Source organism: Choloepus didactylus, chromosome 24 (assembly GCF_015220235.1).
Source record: "Choloepus didactylus isolate mChoDid1 chromosome 24, mChoDid1.pri, whole genome shotgun sequence".
Classification (NCBI taxonomy): domain Eukaryota; kingdom Metazoa; phylum Chordata; class Mammalia; order Pilosa; family Megalonychidae; genus Choloepus; species Choloepus didactylus.
In genome coordinates this window covers 1057142-1071907 of record NC_051330.1, presented here as the reverse complement: position 1 = coordinate 1071907, position 14766 = coordinate 1057142, and the positions used below count along the sequence as shown (strand labels likewise).

General features: G+C 37.4%; 1 protein-coding gene across 2 annotated transcripts in view; it reads left to right on the top strand.

Moving 5' to 3' along the window:
- Positions 1-14766, top strand: part of CANX (calnexin) — a 36276-nt gene that overhangs the window by 11605 nt on the left and 9905 nt on the right. The window contains exons 2-8 of one of the 2 annotated variants that reach the window (XM_037817651.1): positions 1458-1637; positions 1923-1996; positions 2466-2524; positions 2965-3106; positions 3523-3604; positions 12117-12309; positions 13755-13944. In XM_037817651.1, the coding sequence (XP_037673579.1) occupies positions 1461-1637; positions 1923-1996; positions 2466-2524; positions 2965-3106; positions 3523-3604; positions 12117-12309; positions 13755-13944 (917 nt within the window). In that variant the 5' untranslated portion in view covers positions 1458-1460. Of the gene's footprint in view, positions 1-1451; positions 1638-1922; positions 1997-2465; positions 2525-2964; positions 3107-3522; positions 3605-12116; positions 12310-13754; positions 13945-14766 lie in introns of those variants that run through there. The other variant, XM_037817650.1, reaches the window with a different exon arrangement.

Genomic DNA, 14766 nt, shown 5'->3' with positions numbered 1-14766 from the left:
GCAAGCAGAATCTCTAAATCTTGTTGAAAAGAGAAAATTAGAGAGGAAAACAATACTTGAGATGTGTTTTAGTTTTCCTTGGTGGCGTGTTAAGGGAGAACGAGGAGGAAATGTATAACTAGCCTTGACGTGCAGGAGGGAAGTCGGAGATGTCTGGAGTAGAGCGGAAGATTCTTAGGGGAATACCTTGTAGAGCAAGAGGAGGGTGTGGGCTTGATGGCTAGGGGATTTTGCAAACATGGACTCATGAAAGAGCTTTTGGGTGATCAATCTGGTCATCTGGATGTAAAATGGCTTCAAAGAGGAAGAAGTGACTGGAAGCCATAGTTGCACAAGGTACCAGTAAGCATCTTGATGGCCGGTGATGGAGAGGAATGGAAGATGGGCTGGTGTAGTATGTGGATGGAGAGAAAGGATATCTTGTATACATGTCTTGTAGGGTTTCTTCCCCAGCCACATGGCTCATCTTTGTAAATCCAAGAACAAACAAAAATTCATGTGTTTTCAAACCATTCTGTGCATCCCTGTGGCTCAGTTTTTCTATCTTTAGATTTGTAGTCCTTGGAAAGGCCCACTGCCCCACCCATGGCAATCTATAGTATGCAAGGTATTCACATGCTCAGGAAATAAGAGATTAAAGTAACTGGTCCTTGGTTTGATGTTTTGGAGCTTGAATCTGAATAATTTAAAAACCATTGTCTACATTTGATGACATTGGAACAAACCAGTAGCATCCATGTTGTCTTTAATACGAGGTGAATTATCTTTTTATTTATTTCATTGAATTGTTTTAATCAATGCTGTTTGTAAATTTATGTTTGAAAGGGCTTTTTCTCTAGATTTGTGTAGCCAAAGTAATAGTCTACATAGTGGGGACAGTTGTTTATGTTTGAGGTTTATTTTGAAATTTTCTTGAAATTGAATCTTCTAACTGATGTTAAGAAAATTCCTTAACCTCTCTGGGCTCACTTTCCTAGTCTCTAAAATTAAGGACTCACACTAAGGTTCCTTTTAGCTCTGACTTGAAGGACCTTACTTTTTTTTTTTTTTAATTCAGTTTTGTTGAGATATATTCACATACCGTAATGTCATCCATGGTGTACAATCAGCTGTTCACAGTACTATCATATAGTTTTGCATTCAACACCCCAGTCTATTTTTGAACATTTTCCTTACACCAGAAAGAATAAGAATTAAAAAAAAAAAAGAAAGTAAAAAAGAACAACCAAATCATCACCCCATCCCACCCTATTTTTCTTAGTTTTTGTCCCCATTTTTCTATTCATCCATCCATACACTGAGCAAAAGGAGTGTGATCACAAGGCTTTCAAAATCACACTGTCATCCCTCGTATACAATTGTTGAAGACCCTACTTTTAAGTAAAAGAGAAGCTAATGGTGTTTATGAAATTTTAAATAGGAGGCAGTGTATCAGCTTGACTCTGTCTTACATGCAGGCCATGGAAGGGAAGTGGTTGCTGTGTGTGCTGCTGGTCCTTGGGACTGTTGCCATTGAAGCTCATGACGGACATGATGACGACATGATTGATATAGAGGATGACCTCGATGATGTCATCGAGGAGGTAGAGGACTCAAAGCCGAAACCAGACACCAGCGTTCCTCCTCCATCCCCAAAGGTCTGCAGTGCTCTTTGAATCTGTTCTTTTTACCTCTTGAGATAATCAAAGTATGAAGAGAAATTTCAGTCCTGTTCAGAAGGAGAGCAGAGTTGGCTAAAATGCTTGCTGATCTCTGTCAGCCTTTGTTATGTCTTGCCAAAGGGTAAATTATATGGATTGAATTCAAGGACCAGCTCTGTAAGCTTTATGGTAATTGAAAAAAAAACCGTGTGAATAAATTCTACTGGGAAAGACATGTTGCTGAAAATTTCAATTCTTAATTTATTTTTATATCGAACACAGGTCACTTACAAAGCTCCAGTTCCAACAGGGGAAGTGTATTTTGCTGATTCCTTTGACAGAGGAATTCTGTCAGGGTAAGTGTTTCTTAGGAAGAAAAAATCTTAGATGCAAACATCATGTAAATAGAATGGAATAATGGGTTCCTCTTTGCACGGCTTCTTATATAGTGAAATGTCTAACTTTTTAATGTTCCTAGTGTTGGCATCCATTTGGGAAAACTCTCTTTTGGAATGTCGAACTCTTCCATTCCTCCCCCTCTCTGCTATCCTCTTTTTCGTTCTTTGAGAAAACTTTTTTTCTTGAGTCTTTCAGAAGCAGAATAATCTGAATATGGTACTTTTTCTTACAGATTCTTGAATTGAGTACAATGTAATGTTACTACTGTGTGACATACTTAAAAGTTGAAAGTAGAGGTGCTAAGTAGGCTTTAAGAAGAATGGGGATTTGAAAATGTAGATTCTGCTTTTGTTGGCATTTACATTGTTTCTCTTCATAGGTCAGCTACCATTTGAATCTTAACTTTGGGATTTGTCTTAATTATAGGTGGATTTTATCCAAAGCCAAGAAAGATGATACTGATGATGAAATTGCCAAATATGATGGTGAGAATTCCGTTGATTTATATCACAGATTGAAGATTGGCATTTTGTTTCCATGTTTCTCTTCACACTAGTTTGAAACATGCATATTTTATGATTTTTGTCTTTTAAATTTTGCCATCTTTGTGTATTCTTGTATATTTTATAGGATTAGACCTATTTGATGTTTGTTTTACATCATAAAACTGCAAAGCAATTTATCATTTATGGTTAATTCTGGTCAATTATAAAATAGCTAGTTCTATTTTTTTTTTAAAGCTATATCATAATATTTGTCAAGTATATGTGTATTTAGTATTAATAGACCACCTCTAATAGGTAACTGGAACATATTAAAAATTTGTCAGTATTTTAGGCTCAGAACGTGGAGTTTTGCTTGTTCCCATTTAAAAGGCTTTGAAAGGTATAGTTAAAAAGTCCGACACTTCTGGGTTGTCTTGTAGGAAAGTGGGAGGTGGATGAAATGAAGGAAACGAAGCTTCCAGGCGATAAAGGACTAGTATTGCTGTCTCGGGCCAAGCACCATGCCATCTCCGCCAAACTGAACAAGCCTTTCCTGTTTGATAGCAAGCCCCTCCTTGTTCAGTAAGTGAAGTGGTTGTTGATAGATGCTTTCCAGGTCGGGTCACTCAGAAGACATTATATTGTAAAACTACTATAAATTACAATGGGGATTTTGGGGTGATTTTTAGAATCCTATAAATGGGATTCCATAGTTTTTTTTTCCTGCCTAATGAATTGTATTGAAATAAACTGGCTGTTCTTCCTCCTGACAGCAAATGAACATCTGAATTTTGTTAGGAATGTGCATTAAGGTTTTGTCTCATTTCACTTAATTGTTTTTCTGAGATTGAGTAGCCATTCAAAAGGAATATACTGTCTAATCTTTATTAAGGAGGTTGTGGCAAAACATATGATTAAGATGGGGAGGAGGAAAGTAAACTAAGAGATTTGATTTTTCAAAATGCCGTGCAGTTTTCTGCTTTTCTCTTTGAAATTAGGTATGAGGTTAATTTCCAAAATGGAATAGAGTGTGGCGGTGCCTATGTGAAACTGCTCTCCCAAACCCCAGACCTCAGCCTGGTAGGTACTTCCTGTTTCCTTCTGTAGCAATTCAAAGTTCTTTTTCTTCTTTTTTTTACTAGCTTTCATGTTATCAGGGTTCATTTTTTAATTCAGTTTCATTGAGATATATTCACATACATGGGAGATTACCCATGGTGTACAATCAGCTGTTCACAGTTCCATTGTATAGTTGTGCATTCATCACCACAATCAATTTTTGAATATTTTCTTTACTTTCCAAAAAGAATGAAAATAAAAATAAAAAAGAACACCCAAATCATTCTACCCTCCCCATCCCACCCTATTTTTCATTTAGTTTTTGTCCCCATTTTTCTACCCATCCATCCATACTGAATAAAGGGAGTGTGATCCACAAGGTTTTCACAATCACACTGTCACCCCTTGTAAGCTACATTACTATACAGTCGTCTTCAAGAATCAAGGCTACTAGGCTACATTTCGACAGTTTCAGGTATTTCCTTCTAGCTCTTCCAGTACACTATAACCTAAAAAGGGATATCTGTATAGTGCATAAGAGTGCCCACCAGAGTGACCTCGACTCCGTTTGAGATCTCTCAGCCACTGAAGCTTTGTTTTGTTTCATTTCTCTTCCCCTTTTTGGCCAAGAAGATTTTCTCAGTCCCACAATGCTGGGCCCAGGCTTCTCCATGAGAGTCATGTCCAGCATTGCCAGGGAGATTTACACCCCTGGGAGTCACGTCCCATGTGGTGGTGGTGGTGGGGGGGGGGGGGCAGTGAGTTCACCTGCCGAGTGGGCTGAGAGAGGCCACATCTGAGTAACAAAAGAGGTACTCTGGGGGAGACTCTTAGGCACAATTTTAAGTGGGTTTAACCTTTCCTTTGCAGTAACAAGCTTCATAAGGGCAAGCCCGAAGAGCAAGGGCTCGGCCTACTAAATTATTAGTCCTCAGTGTTTGTGAGAATGTCAGTAATAACCCAGGTGGGGATGTCCAACATTTCCACATTTTTCTTCAGTTCCTCAAGGGTGCCTTGCAAATATATTTTTACTCTCTGTACAAATTACTTTAGGATGTATCAGTATTCCACACTAACCTATACAGACCTACCAGATCTCACTTCCTATTTAAAGTTACATGTAATTATGGTGTTTGAGTAAACTGACTGTACAAGTTAAATTATTTAGTATGCTGCAGAAAATATATATCCTGTACCAAATAAACATCTCTTCCCTTGGTGTCACTTTTTTTTTAACCTTTTATTTGGAAATAATTTCAAACTTACAGGACAGTTGCAAAAATAATACAAACCCCATGTAGAGAACTCAGCATATCGCCTTCCTCCCCAAAGCCACATCTGCCGATTTTAATATTTTGCCATCTTTGCTATATACATTCATCTATTTTCTGAACACTTGAGAGTGGATAACGCATCATAATCCTTGAACATGCAGTACTTCCGTGTATGTTTCCTGTGAACAAGGATATTCACTTACGTAATCACAGTTAATCAAGTTTAAGAAACTGAACATTGATACAAAGCTTATATTTTTTAATTCAGCTTAAGTCACAAAATTGTCCTTTTGAGACTTTTCTCCTCCATTCTCAGATCCCATTCAGTTTCATGTATTTCATTTAGTTGTCATTAACTCTTTTAAAGTTTTTTTTCTTATTTTAGTTGTGAAAACATAAATACAATATAAATCTTCCCATCCCAACCCGTCCTAAGCACACCGTTCCGTGGGATTCATCACGTTCACAGTGTTGCAGTACCCTCACCACCTTCCATTACTAGAACTTTCCCTTCACTCCAAACAGAAACCCTACACTCATTTTGCAGTGACTCCCCATTGTTCCTTAACTCCACCCTTGGTAACCTTTTCTCTACTTTCTGCGTCTGTGAGTTTGCATGTCTAATATTTTCTTTGTGATTACCATGGGGCTTAAATTTAACATCCTGTATCTATAACAGTCTTGTTTCCTTTGAAACCAACTGAACAACTTCAACAACTTTAATAATATACCCCTGTTCCCCCACCTTTATGTAGTTCCTGTCACAAATGACATAATTTATATGTTGTAGAGTCCAAAACCACTGATTTTTCATTATATTCTGTGCATTTGCTTTTAGATTCTATAGGAAATTAAAAGTGGAGTTACAAACCAAAAATACAGTAGTACTGGCATTTATATTTACCCACGTCATTATCTTTATGGGAGAACTTTATTTCATGTGGCCTCAGTGAATTGTCTCCTGTTCTTTTTCTTTCAACCTTCAGAACTCCCTTTATAGCATTTCTTGTATCACCGGTCTGGTGGTGGTAAAGGCTCTCAGCTTTTGGTTATCTGGGAATGTCTTAATCCATCCCTCGTTTTTTTTGTTTTTTTTTCTTCTTATTCAGTTTTATTGAGATATATTCACATACCATATAGTCATCCATGGTTTACAATCAACTGTTCACAGTACCATCATATAGTTGTGCATTCATCACGCCAATCTATTTTTGGACATTTTCCTTATACTGGAAAGAATCAGAATAACAATTAAAAATAAAAAAGAACGTCCAAATCATCCCCCCATCCCACCCTATTTTTCATTCAGTCTTTGTCCCCATTCTTCTACTCATCCATCCATACACTGGATAAAGGGAGTGCAGTTCACAAGGTTTTCACAGTCACGCTGTCACTCCTTATAATCTATATCGTTATACAATCGTTCAAGAGTCAAGGCTACTGGGTTGGAGTTTGGTAGTTTCAGGTATTTACTTCTAGGTATTCCAATACATTAAAACCTAAAAAGTGTTATCTATATACTGCGTAAGAATGTCCACCAGAGTGACCTCTTGACTCCATTTGAAATCTCTCAGCCACTGAAACTTTATTTCATTTCATTTCGCATCCCCCTTTTGGTCAAGAATATGTTCTCAGTCCCATAATGCCGGGTCCAGATTCACCCCCACCTCCCTCATTTTTGAAGGACAGTTTTGCTGATACAGAATTTTTGGTTGGTGGTATTTTGCTCTCAGCACTTTGTGTCTTACCACTGCCTTCTTCCTTCCATGGTTTCCAATGAGAAATCAGCACTTACTGAGATCTATGGAAGCTCCCCTATATATTGCACATAGCTTCTTTCTGTCTTGCGACTTTGAAAATTCTGTCTTTGGCATTCGGCAGTTAGATTTTAACATGGTATGGTAGGGGTCTGTTTCGGTTTCTCTTATTTGGAGTTTGTTGAGCCCCCTGGGTGTATATATTCATGTCTTTCATACAGTTTGGGAAGTTTTCATCCATTATTTCTCTGAATGGTCTTTCTGCTCCCTCTTCTGTAATTCCCACATTGTGAATATTGGTATGCTTGGTGGTGTCCCCAGGTTCTGCAGCCTTTGCTTTTCTTCATTCTTCTTCCTGATCCTCAAACTGGGCGATTTCAGTTGTTCACTAATTCTTTCTTCTGCCAGCTCCAATCTGTGTTGAATCCCTCAGTAATTTTTGATTTCTGTTACTGTGATCTTCAGCTGTATCTGGTTCCTTTTCATAATTTCCATTGCTCTATTAATATTCTCTCTGTGTTCCTTTCTCATTTTCCTGATTTCCTTTAGATCTCTGTGTTTTTCCTTTAGCTCTATGAGCATATTTAGGACGACTTTTTAAAAAGTCTTTGTCTGGAATGTGCCAAGTCTGATCCTCCTCATTGATGGTTCCTAAACATGCTTTAATTGTCTCCTTTGTCTGGGCCATCTCTTCCTATTTCTTTGTATTTTTTTTTAAAGTTTTGCTGAAACCTGGACATTTTGATATTTTAATGTCTTATCACTGGCATTTAGACTCTGAGATGGCTGTTCCTTAAGCTTGTAGCCATCCACTTTTTTTTTTTTTTTTTTTTTTTTCTATCAAGTAAAATTTACTCATGATTATTTTTGGCTGTTGCTACCTCTTTATAGTTTTAGGTGAGTGCTCCTTAGATACTGAAATCTGTAGTTAACTCTTTTTTTTTTTTAAATCTTCATTTTATTGAGATATATTCACATACCACGCAGTCATACAAAACAAATCGTACATTCAGTTGTTCACAGTACCATTACATAACATACATCACCTAAATCAATCCCTGACACCTTCATTAGCACACACACACAAATAACAATAATAATAATTAAAGTGAAAAAGAGCAATTAAAGTAAAAAAGAACACTGGGTGCCTTTGTCTGTTTGTTTGTTTGTTTGTTTCCTTCCCCTATTTTTCTACTCATCCATCCATAAACTAGACAAAGGGGAGTGTGGTCCTTATGGCTTTCCCAATCCCGTTGTCACCCCTCATAAGCTACATTTTTATACAGTTGTCTTCAAGATTTCATGGGTTCCGGATTGTAGTTTGATAGTTTCAGGTATCTACCACCAGCTACCCCAATTCTTTAGAACCTAAAAAGGGTTGTCTAAATTGTGCATAAGAGTGCCCACCAGAGTGACCTCTCGGCTCCTTTTGTAATCTCTGCCACTGAAGCTTATTTTATTTCCTTTCACATCTCCCTTTTGGTCAAGAAGATGTTCTCCATCCCACGATGCCGGGTCTACGTTCCTCCCCGAGAGTCATATTCCACGTTGCCAGGGAGATTCACTCCCCTGGGTGTCTGATCCCATGTAGTGGGGAGGGCAGTGATTTCACCTTTCAAGTTGGCTTAGGTAGAGAGAGAGGGCCACATCTGAGCAACAAAGAGGCATTCGGGAGGAGGCTCTTAGACACAATTATAGGGAGGCCTAGCCTCTCCTTTGCAGCAACAGCCTTCCCAAGGGTAAACCCTGTGGTAGAGGGCTCAACCCATGAAACCACTAGTCCCCTATGTCTGTGGTCATGTTAGCAACCATCGAGGTGGGCTAGGCCAATACCCCTGCATTCTCCACAGCCTCGTCAAGGGGGCCCCACATATTTTTTTCCTTGTTTTTTTTAACTTTTTTTTTTTTTTTAAATCAACTGTATGAAAAATAAAAAAATAAACAAAAAAATTAGAAAAAAAAAACACCACATACAATAAAAACATTTCAAAGAGACCGTAGCAAGGGAGTAAGAAAAAGACAACTAACCTAAGATAACTACTTTACTTCCAACATGTTCCTACTCTACCCCAAGAAAGTTACCTAATATAGCAACATTTCTGTGAACTTGTTCCTACTATACCCGTCAGAAATTAACAGACCATAGTCATTCCTGGGCATTCCCAGAACGCTAAATTTACCCACGATAGCTTATCTGTTCTTGGATTATTGTTCCCCCTTCCTTAATTGCTCTCTATTGCTAGTTCCCCTACATTCTACATTATAAACCATTTGTTTTACATTTTTCAAAGTTCACATTAGTGGTAGCATATAATATTTCTCTTTTTGTGCCTGGCTTATTTCACTCAGCATTATGTCTTCAAGGTTCATCCATGTTGTCATATGTTTCACGAGATCGTTCCTTCTTACTGCCGCGTAGTATTCCATCGTGTGTATATACCACCTTTTATTTATCCACTCATCTGTTGAAGGACATTTGGGTTGTTTCCATCTCTTGGCAATTGTGAATAATGCTGCTATGAACATTGGTGTGCAGATAACTGTTTGTGTCATTGCTTTCCAATTTTCCGGGTATATACCGAGAAGTGCAATCGCTGGATCGAATGGTAAATCTATATCTAGGTTTCTAAGGAACTGCCAGACTGACTTCCAGAGTGGCTGAACCATTACACAGTCCCACCAACAATGAATAAGAGTTCCAATTTCTCCACATCCCCTCCAGCATTTGTAGTTTCCTGTTTGTTTAATGGCAGCCATTCTAACCGGTGTGAGATGGTATCTCATTGTGGTCTTAATTTGCATCTCTCTAATAGCTAGTGAAGCTGAACATTTTTTCATGTGTTTCTTGGCCATTTGTATTTCCTCTTCAGGGAACTGTCTTTTCATATCTTTTGCCCATTTTATAATTGGGCTGTCTATACTATTGTCATTGAGTTGTAGGATTTCTTTATATATGCAAGATATCAGTCTTTTGTCAGATACATGGTTTCCAAAAATTTTTTTCCCATTGAGTTGGCTTCCTCTTTACCTTTTTGAGAAATTCCTTTGAGGTACAGAAACTTCTAAGTTTGAGGAGTTCCCGTTTGTCTATTTTTTCTTTTGTTGCTTGTGCTTTGGGTGTAAAGTCTAGGAAGTGGACACCTAATACAAGGTCTTGAAGATGTTTTCCTACATTATCTTCTAGGAGGTTTATAGTACTTTCTTTTATATTGAGATCTTTGGTCCATTTTGAGTTAATTTTTGTGGAGGGTGTGAGGTAGGAGTCCTCTTTCATTCTTTTGGATATGGATAGCCAACTCTCCCAGCCCCATTTGTTGAAAAGACCATTATGACTCAGTTCAGTGACTTTGGGGGCCTTATCAAAGATCAGTCGGCCATAGATCTGGGGGTCTATCTCTGAATTCTCAATCCGATTCCATTGATCTGTATGTCTATCTTTGTGCCAGTACCATGCTGTTTTGACAACCGTGGCTTTATAATCTTCAAAGTCAGGGAGTGTAAGTCCTCCCACTTCATTTTTCTTTTTTAGAGTGTCTTTAGCAATTCGAGGCATCTTTGCTTTCCAAATAAATTTGATAACTAGCTTTTCCAACTCTGCAAAGTAGGTTGTTGGAATTTTGATTGGGATTGCATTGAATCTGTAGATGAGTTTGGGTAGAATTGACATCTTAATGACATTTAGCCTTCCTATCCATGAACATGGAATATTTTTCCATCTTTTAAGGTCCCCTTCTATTTCTTTTAGTAGAGTTATGTAGTTTTCTTTGTATAGGTCTTTTACATCTGTGGTTAACTTCATTCCTAGGTACTTGATTTTTTTAGTTGCTATTGAAAATGGTATCTTTTTCTTGAGTGTCTCTTCAGTTTGTTCATTTCTAGCATATAGAAACATTACCGACTTAATGTGCGTTAATCTTGTTTCCCACTACTTTGCTAAATTTGTTTATTAGCTCTAGTAGCTGTATCGTCGATTTCTCTGGGTTTTCCAGATATAAGATCATATCATCTGCAAACAATGACAGTTTCATTTCTTCTTTTCCAATTTGAATGCCTTTTATTTCTTTGTCTTGCCGGATTGCGCTGGCTAGCACTTCCAGCACAATGTTGAATAACAGTGGTGATAGCGGGCATCCTTGTCTTGTTCCTGATCTTAGAGGGAAGGCTTTCAGTCTCTCACCATTGAGTACTATGCTGGCTGTGGGTTTTTCATATATGCTCTTTATCATGTTGAGGAAGTTTCCTTCAATTCCTACCTTTTGAAGTGTTTTTATCAAAAAGGGATGTTGGATTTTGTCAAATGCTTTTTCAGCATCTATTGAGATGATCATTTTTCCCTTTCGAATTGTTAATGTGTTGTAATACATTGTTTGATTTTCTTATGTTGAACCATCCTTGCATGCCTGGAATGAACCCCACTTGGTCATGGTGTGTGATTTTTTTAATGTGTCTTTGGATTCGATTTGCAAGTATTTTGTTGAGGATTTTGCATCTATATTCATTAGGGAGATTGGCCAGTAGTTTTCCTTTTTTGTAGCATCTTTGCTTGGTTTTGGTATTAGATTGATGTTAGCTTCATAAAATGAGTTAGGTAGTGTTCCATTTTCTTCAATGTTTTGAAAGAGTTTGAGTAAGATTGGTGTCAGTTCTTTTTGGAAAGTTTGGTAGAATTCCCCTGTGAAGCCATCTGGCCCTGGGCATTTATTTGTGGGAAGATTTTTGATGACTGATTGGATCTCTTTGCTTGTGATGGGTTGGTTGAGGTCTTCTAATTCTTCTCTGGTCAGTCTAGGTTGTTCATGTGTTGCCAGGAAATTGTCCATTTCCTCTGCATTATCCGGTTTGTTGCCATACAGTTGTTCATAGTATCCTCTTATAATTTTTTTAATTTCTTCAGGATCTGCAGTTATGTCACCCTTTTCATTTATTATTTTGTTTATATGGGTCTTCTCTCTTTTTGATTTTGTCAGTCTAGCTAGGGGCTTGTCAATCTTGTTGATCTTCTCAAAGAACCAACTTTTGGTGATATTTATCCTCTATTGTTTTTTTGTTCTCTATGTCATTTATTTCTGCTTTAATCCTTGTTACTTCTTTTCTTCTACTTGGTTTAGGATTGGTTTGCTGTTCATTTTCTAGCTTCTTCAGTTGATCCATTAGTTCTTTGATTTTGGCTCTTTCTTCCTTTTTAATATATGCGTTTAGTGCTATAAATTTCCCCCTGAGTACCGCTTTTGCTGCATCCCATAGGTTTTGGTATGTTGTGTTCTCATTTTCATTCGTCTCTATATATTTAGCAATTTCTCTTGCTATTTCTTCTTTAACCCACTGATTATTTAGGAGTGTGTTGTTTAACGTCCAGGTATTTGTGAATTTTCTAAGTCTCTGATGGTCATTGGCTTCTAATTGTATTCCATTGTGGTCAGAGAATGCATCACAAGCTTTTGAAAGTTTGCTTTTGAATGTTTTTATTGAGTTACTTAAAATAATCCACTTTTGTCTCTGCAGGATCAATTCCACGACAAGACCCCTTATACGATTATGTTTGGTCCAGATAAATGTGGAGAAGACTATAAATTGCACTTCATCTTCCGGCACAAAAACCCAAAGACGGGTACATATGAAGAAAAGCATGCTAAGAGGCCAGATGCAGATCTGAAGACCTATTTTACTGACAAGAAAACACATCTTTATACATTAAGTAAGAAAAATTATTAGTTTCAAGGTTTTAGAACATTAAGTTGACTATCCATTGAATTTGAGGATTGCACATCTGGAGAGGATCCAAGCCTGCAGATAAGGAGGAGTCCTTGTTTACTCTCTCCCATAGGTTGATCTGAGAGCTGATGTTTGAAACAATTTAATTAAAATAAATTTTATTGTCCTATAAAGAGTTTCTTCACTGGTCCTCTTATTTCCTCTCTAGGTTTATCTTCTTGTTGAAAAGAATATTCAACAAGAGGACATACAATAGAAGTATACATGAAATTTTTCCAAGTTATTTTTTACTTGAACTTTCTTTGGCTCCTCTGGCACTTGGGTAATCGTTTAATTGTTTGGACATTGGAATAGTTTTTTAATTTAATGAAGCTTTTCTTGCTGTTTTGAGATCCTATAGACATGATTCTTTTTCTAAAGAATATAATAATCCTTTTTTCTTTTTAATACTGTAGAAGTTCAGGAGATAGAAATAAGCAAAAAGAAGACATTGAAAATTATCTAAAATATCGCTCCTAGACATTACCACTGATAGAACATTTTGATACATATTTGTCCAAACACTTTTTTGTATGTGTGTATAAATTATACAGGCACATAACATTTTACCAAAAGTGATCATACTATAGTACTTTCTGTACTTCTGATTACTTTCTTTACTTCAAAAGAATGTGAGAATTTTTCCATGAGAGTATATATTTTATCTTCATTATCACTTATAATAGCAGTATAATATACCATCATCTGGATGTGCTGTTACTTAGTCACTTGCCTATTGGACATTTAAGTATGGAATCTGAGCTTTAGCTATAATAAACCACATATTAAGAGGCCTCTATGTATCTAAAATTGTTTTCATTCTTCATTGGACTCTAAAAGTACAACCACGAGGCCATGTGGTTTAATAATAAAATGTTCAAGGTTATATAAGGCTTGTGTGACTTGAAATTTTTAGTAACACAGATGGCAGTAATACCAGCTGTGAAAGTGAAGAAATGGGCCTTTCCTCTTGGGGATGGTTATAACGAATAAACTTACTTGCCTGATGACTGAAACCGTTTGTGTCAGACCAGTGAGGGTGCATTAGTTATGTATCTTTGTGTTTTTTTGATTTTTTAATGTACATAATTGAGGTCACTTGGTTTTAAAATACTTAACTGTTACTTGTTGTAATTCCTGGAAACCTGAGGAACTGGCGTTTAGGCTCCACAGATGAGGAGGAGGGTGTTCACTTGCCCTCCGCCCCAGAGCCCGTCCAGGGCAGAGCCAGGCGTGGGAGACCACGTTCTGACTCCAGAACACGTTGTCTTACATCCAGGTTTCTGCACTGCGTCCTTCTGTGGGAAGTTACCATCTCTTGTGTTGTGGTAAAGAGAGTCTGGGAATGAATGACTAGTGTTTTTTCTTCTCCATTTAATTTTATTTCAGTCTTGAATCCAGATAATAGTTTTGAAATATTAGTTGACCAGTCTGTTGTGAACAGTGGAAATCTGCTGAACGACATGACTCCTCCTGTAAATCCTTCGCGTGAAATTGAAGACCCGGAAGATCAGAAGCCTGAGGACTGGGACGAAAGACCAAAAATCCCAGATCCGGATGCTGTCAAGCCAGATGACTGGTGAGCTTGTGGGACCTATATTACTTGTGGCTTGAGCAAGCCAACATTATTGAATAAGAGCTGATATTTTCAATAATCTATAAAAATGTAGGCTACTATAGCTCAAAAAGGGCCAATACCATTCATATGCATTGCTTCACCATTTTAAAGACAGCAAAATGCTGAAATTATGTTTTTTATACATTTTTTTAATTGTGAAATTTAACATATATACAACAGTGATAACTTTCAAAGTAGGATTTAACAAGTAGTTAGCAAAATTCAAAGAATGTTATGGATTGCAGTTCTGCAATTTCAGTTATTTCCTTATTGTAAAATTTAGTGTATATACAAAAAGGTGATAACTTTCAAAGTACAATTTAGTAAGTAGTTTATATAGGTTTTAACTAGAAACACTCTGCTCTGTGTTGAGCAGTAGAACAAAAGCCAGAAGGACTCAGCCGGTCTCCACAGAGCCCCAGTCTAGTTGAGGGGCAGTCATGTGAAGGCGATTGGCATGCAGTTTGGGAAGTGGTTGGTTGGAAGGTGTTGCTGGGTGAACAGCACACTTAGTAGATCCAACCCAGGGTTGGCTTCTTGGAGAAGGCAAATCAAGTTGAGGCTTGAAGATGGGATGTGAGGTAACTAGGTGGTGGAGATTGGAAATGATACCCCTGGTTTGAAGAAGAATGTATCAGGTGCAAATGTCGAGGAGCTGGAGTGAGCTTAAGGAATATGAGAGAAATTGAGGCTGTATCTTTTTTTATGTAGGTTACAAAATGGAGAGTGATTAGAAATGGAAATAGTTGGGGTCATGCTCTTATTTGTGGCCACATGTGATAT